The sequence below is a fragment of the Sorex fumeus genome, unplaced genomic scaffold, assembly GCF_029834395.1.
Source record: "Sorex fumeus unplaced genomic scaffold, SorFum_2.1 ptg000008l, whole genome shotgun sequence".
Classification (NCBI taxonomy): domain Eukaryota; kingdom Metazoa; phylum Chordata; class Mammalia; order Eulipotyphla; family Soricidae; genus Sorex; species Sorex fumeus.
The window spans coordinates 75,554,014-75,560,013 of NW_026606065.1; the positions used below are offsets into that span (position 1 = coordinate 75,554,014).

Genomic DNA, 6,000 nt, shown 5'->3' on the forward strand with positions numbered 1-6,000 from the left:
AAAGAAAATGTAATCAAGTGAAGACTGGGGGTTCTCTTCCTATCCTTGTGTCTTGCTTTCCTGTCTTTTTGGTTTATCTTCTTCCTTCAGCCTGGAACAGCATTTCCACTTCTTTTGGCTGAACTTTATTTCCTCTCAATTCTCAAGCTCAGAAGCAACTCAACCAAAGCATTCTAGGCCTCTCTGGGAGGAAAGAACCTCTCTTTCTTTTGGATCTGACAGCAATTATCAATATATTTTTTCCAGGGGCTTGTTCTTTGCTTCTAACCTGAACACTTATGAACTTATACTTAGTATGCTGTAGGCTTCATGGGATTTGGACAAATGGGATTTGTCCTTGTAGCCTCGCATCGACCTAGTAGAGAGCAATGAGTAGCTGTATTTTTTCTTCTTTTAAAACAAAAATTCTAAGATGCTATTCTCCTGTTGGGATAATGGCTATAATTGTCTGTGTCTTACTTCAAAAGCACAGGCTAGGGGGTATGTCCTTTCTCACTGAAGGGGTGGATTTTAAACCACATGCCTCTCCTCTCTTCAGGTTCCCACAAAGTGAGTCTATCTTCTTGGTACCACAACCGAGGATGGGCCAAGATCTCCAACATGACTTTCAGCAATGGCAAGTTGATAGTTAACCAAGATGGCTTTTATTACCTCTATGCCAACATTTGTTTTCGACATCATGAAACTTCAGGAGACCTAGCTTCAGAGTATCTTCAGCTGATGGTGTATGTCGTTAAAACCAGCATCAAAATCCCAAGTTCTCATACCCTGATGAAAGGAGGAAGCACCAAAAACTGGTCAGGAAATTCGGAGTTCCATTTTTATTCCATAAACGTTGGGGGATTTTTTAAGCTACGGGCTGGTGAGGAAATAAGTATTGAGGTGTCCAACCCTTCCCTGCTTGATCCAGATCAAGATGCGACATACTTTGGGGCTTTTAAAGTTAGGGATATAGATTGAATCCCACTTTGTGGAGTGTTGGCATATGTTTTCTCGGATGTATGGAGGTCTGTGAGACTACTATGAGGTATGATCCACAACCGTACAAGAAGAATATCCATGCTTTTGGCTCCCGTAGAAAGCACATGTGTATGTATTGAGGGTAGATGTTGAACTCAAATGGTGTTACACTCTAAAGACTTTCTTACACAATGGTTTTTAAAAATTTTGTAATGAATTCTGAGAATGAAACCAGGTTGAAGCAATTATAATTGCCATGTGAAAAACTGCAGTAGGGCTCTTGTGGATGGCGTGTTCACTGTCTGGCTCTAGATCATGCTTATGTGCCACTTTGCAGTTGACATGAGGAGAGTGTCATTTAATTGAAAATGGATGATTATCTGAAAGGTTAAATTCTTTTGAATTGTTACATCATACTGGAACCTGCAAATAAATACCTTTTCTAACAAGGATAGAAAAATATGTATTTTTATATAATATCTAAAGTTATATTTCAGATGTAATGTTTTCTGTGCAAAGTATTGTAAATTATATTTGTGCTATAGTATTTGATTCAAAATATTTAAAAATATCTTGCTGTAGACATATTTAATGTTTTAAATGTACAGACGTATTTAACTGTTGCACTTTGTAAATGCCCTCGGGAAAACTTGCAGCTAAGGGAAAAATTGTTGTTTGCTAATATGAACTGTATTATATTTCTTCACTCTTTTTAACTTAATAGATTTTTCAGACTTGTCAAGTCTGTGAAAAAAATTACAATGGATGCCTTGAATAATAAGCAGTATGTTGGCCACCAGGTACCTTTCAAATTTAGAAGCTAATTGACTTTAGAAAGCTGACATTGCCCAAAAAAAAAAAAAGATACATAATGGGCTACTGGAATCTGTCAAGTATTTATATAATTATTGGACAGGTGTTTTTTCGACAAGTGCTGCAAATTGTAAATTTTTTAAATGGATAACTTAACAGTGCCTTATCAGCAAAAAAGAAATCTCACTTTTAATTTAGTTAGTTATTTTATACTGTACAATAATATCATTGCCTCTGAATGTTAATTTTTTGGATATGAAAATAAATTTATAAGAAAACCTGCCTTGTGATTTTGTGCTTCTCTTATATTTCAGTCTTACTCTGTGATCCCATTCTCTCCAATATGGTAATATGATGTCTATCTCTCCAAAGGTTACTGGGACAAATGCAGATTTCATTAAAAATTCAGAGCAGATTCAATTAAAATAATAAACCTTGGAGTTTGAAAAATCATTTATATGCAGGTCTATAGCCAAATAGAAAACAGAAGCTTATTCACTCAGAAAAGTTTATGTTTCTCTTATATTGTGAGAGAAAAATGGTGCTTGACACCTCTTCAAAATGTTCTGCAGAACAACCATTTAACCTGTAAGAACCCCTGAACACTTTATACCGTATCACAGTGAAGAAGGATTAACACTGGGATGGACATTCGACCTCATGGAAACTTATGTGGGAGAGCTGTCTAACCTCAACTGGTCACACACAGAAGAGAGAGGAGCAAACAAGCAGCTTGGAAAGGCATAGGAAGCCATAATTGAAGGCATTTACCATTTGTGGATAAATGTTTTTTGGTGGTTGTGACAGGGTAAGAGGAATAAAGAGTAGCAGATGTTACAAAGAAGAAATGATGAATTTTATTTGTGGGGGAGTGCTTGGGCCATTCCCAGCTGTACTTAGGATTCTGAATCTGTGGTTAGGGATACTCCTGTGGAGTTTGTGGGACCATATGCAGTGCCAAGGACTGAACCTGGGTTGACAGCATGCAAGGCAATAATCTAGCCTGCTATATTATTTCTCTAGCACTAGAAAGTGTAAATCTTAAACAGCAAAATTCAGTTATTGTACTGCACCTCTTGTATTAAAAACTACTATTTGATTGATATTAAAATTTTCATTGCTTTAAAATTCTTGGGTAAATGACTACAAACTATGATTTCAGTGTTGCATATTCCAATTGCTGAAAATTTTGTTGAGGAAAATATAATTTGGCAAGTCATTGAAAAATTCTCCATGCTCCACTGATGTGAAAACCTGTTTAAAAGCCTTATTACCCTTTCTGAGTCCTATAAAGATTTATATTATAGCTCTCACTTCTATAACATGATTTAATAATTTCCAAAGGTAACAGTCATTTCTTCCACATTACCAAATACAATGTGATAAGCATTGTACCAGAAATTGTGGATGCTAGGCACTGTTCCCATCCTTGGGGAGTTTGCCTTCTAGTGAGGACCCAGTGTAGTAAGAATGTAGTGAGCTAATAGACATGCCTTGTATTATCTGTTGTGAGAGTAGCAAGGAGGCCATTGACCCTCATGGGATCTTGGTATCAACCAAGTCCTACAAATCAAATTAGACATGGGTAGGACTGAAAAGCTTCACAAGTGTTGATGATAGCAGTTGATGATCCAGTGTTATTTTTAAATTAGGTGCCAACTGACTTGGGTTCTGTTAAAGATGAGTTAAAACCCAAGGTCTAGAGATGGCAAGAATCCATCTTGGTGGCGCTAATCTGCTGAGCACCTCCCATAGCTTAGGGTCAGCTGTGCTAAGGAAGCACCTCTCTAGAAGATCTATAAAGTTCAACCTGACTATAATATGCAAGTTAGTACATGACACCTGTAGGATGACATTGCTTTGTCCTTCCTCCACAAGGAGCTTAGGTTTATCAGGTTACACCCATTACAGTGCTCCTGAGGCACTTCCATTCCATTGTGTTTATCTAAACATTCTTCCCTATGCTTCCCACCCCAACCAGTTAATCAACTTTCCCCTAATCAGACTCTGTTAATTTGTAGGTTAGATTACTCAGAAATCTATGATCTTATATGTATGAGTGAAATATTGCCTTTCTCCTCTCCTTATGCCTTATGAACAGTTTACTTTAAAGCAATACCCTTGAAGAAAAAGACATGAAGAAAACAATCCCATTCACAATTGTGCCCCAGAAAATCAAGTACCTAGGAATCACCTTAACTAAGGAAGTAAAGGACCTGTACAAAGAAAACTACAAAACTCTACTTGAGGAAATAAAAGAGGATACGAGGAAATGGAAAAATATCCCCTGTTCATGGATCGGGAGAATTAACATTGTCAAAATGGCAATACTTCCCAAAGCACTGTATAAATTCAATGCAATCCCTATTAAGGATACCCATCACAATCTTTAAAGAATTGGAACAAACACTCCTGAAATTCATATGGAACAATAACGAATAGCTAAATCAATTTTAGGGAAAAAGAAAATGGGAGGAATCAACCTCCCTAACTTCAAACTCTACTACAAGGCAGTAATAATTAAAACAGCATGGTACTGGAACAAAGGCAGAGCTGTAGACCAATGGAACAGGGTTGAATATACTGACGTCCCCCTCCCCCAAGTATATGAGCATCTAATCTTCGATAAGGGGGCAAGAAAAGTGAAGTGGAGCAGGGAAAGCCTCTTTAACAAATTATGCTGGCGAAACTGGATGGCTATATGCAAAAAAATGGGCTCAGATCTCTGCCTAACTCCATGTACAAAAGTAAGATCTAAGTGGATTAAAGACCTCAACATCAGACCGGAATCTATAAGATACATTGAGGAAAATGTTGGCAAAACCCTTCATGACATAGAAGCTAATAGTGTCTTCAAAGATGTCACACCGCTGGCCAAGCAAGAAAACAGAGATAGATAAATGGGACTATCTTAAACTAAGAAGCTTCTGCACCTCAAAAGAAACAGTGACCAAAATACAAAGACAGTCAACTGAATGGGAAAGGATATTCGCCAACTACACATCTGATAAGGGGTTAATTCCAAGGATATACAAAATACTGGTTCAACTCCACAAAAAGAAAACATTCAACCCCATCAAAAAAATGGGGAGATGAAATGAATAGAAACTTTGACAAAGAAGAAATCTGAATGGCTGAAAGACACATGAGAAAATGTTCCACATCATTAATCATCAGGGAGATGCAGATCAAAACCACAATGAGGTATCACCTCACACCACAGAGACTGGCCCATATCCACAAGAACAAAAGCAACCCGTGCTGGCATGGATGTGGTGAGAAAGGGACACTCCTTCACTGTTGGTGGGAATGCCGACTGGTTCAGCCCTTCTGGAAAGCAGTATGGATGATTCTCAAAAAACTAGAAATTGAGCTCCCATTTGACCCAGCAATACCACTCCTGGGAATATATCCCAGAGAGGCAAAAAAGTATAGCCGAAGTGACATCTGCAATTGTCTGTTTATTGCAGCACTCTTTACAATAGCCAGAATCTGGAAAAAACCTGAGTGCCCGAGAACAGATGACTGGTTGAAGAAACTCTGGCACATTTACACAATGGAGTACTATGTAGCTGTTAGGAAAGACGAAGTCATGAAGTTTACATACAAGTGGTACTACATGAAAAGTATCATGTTAAGCGAAATGACTCAGAAAGAAAGGGATAGACATAGAAAGATTGCATTCATCTGGGGAACATAAAGTAACAAAATAGGAAACTAACACCCAAGTATGGCAGAGATTAGTACCAGGAATTTTGCTCAATGACCCGGGAGGACAACCACACATGTTAGGGGAAAAGGGAGCTCAGAAAGAGAAGGGAACACCAAATAAAGGGTGTTGGGAGGATCCGCCCATGATGGGAGAGCATGCTGAGGGTACATTGTCGACCAAGCATGATTGCCACTCAATGCCTCTTTTGCTGACCATGGCACTCAAAAGGAGAGAGAGGGAAATGCCCTGCCACAGAGGCAGGGTGGGATAGGGGCTGGGGGGGGAGGGGATCTTGGGATCCGAGGTGGTGGGAAATGCGCACTGGTGGAGGGATGGGTGTTTGATCATTGTATAATTGAAACCCAAGCACAAAAATGTGTAAGTCTGCAACTGTACCTCATGGTGCCTCACTATTAATAAATAAATAAATAAATAAATAAATAAAGCAATACCCTTTTTGTATAGATACAGGAAGACCGTTAACATTATGCTTTGTAACTTAGGATTTGATTGGC

At 38.4% G+C, this 6,000-nt stretch overlaps 1 protein-coding gene across 1 annotated transcript in view; it reads left to right on the top strand.

Moving 5' to 3' along the window:
* Window positions 1–960, top strand: part of TNFSF11 (TNF superfamily member 11) — a 34,501-nt gene extending 33,541 nt beyond the window's left edge. The window contains exon 5 of the mRNA XM_056110034.1: window positions 539–960. Coding sequence (XP_055966009.1) covers window positions 539–960 — 422 coding nt within the window. The remainder of the gene's footprint in view (window positions 1–538) is intronic.
* The last annotated feature ends 5,040 nt before the right edge of the window (window positions 961–6,000 follow it).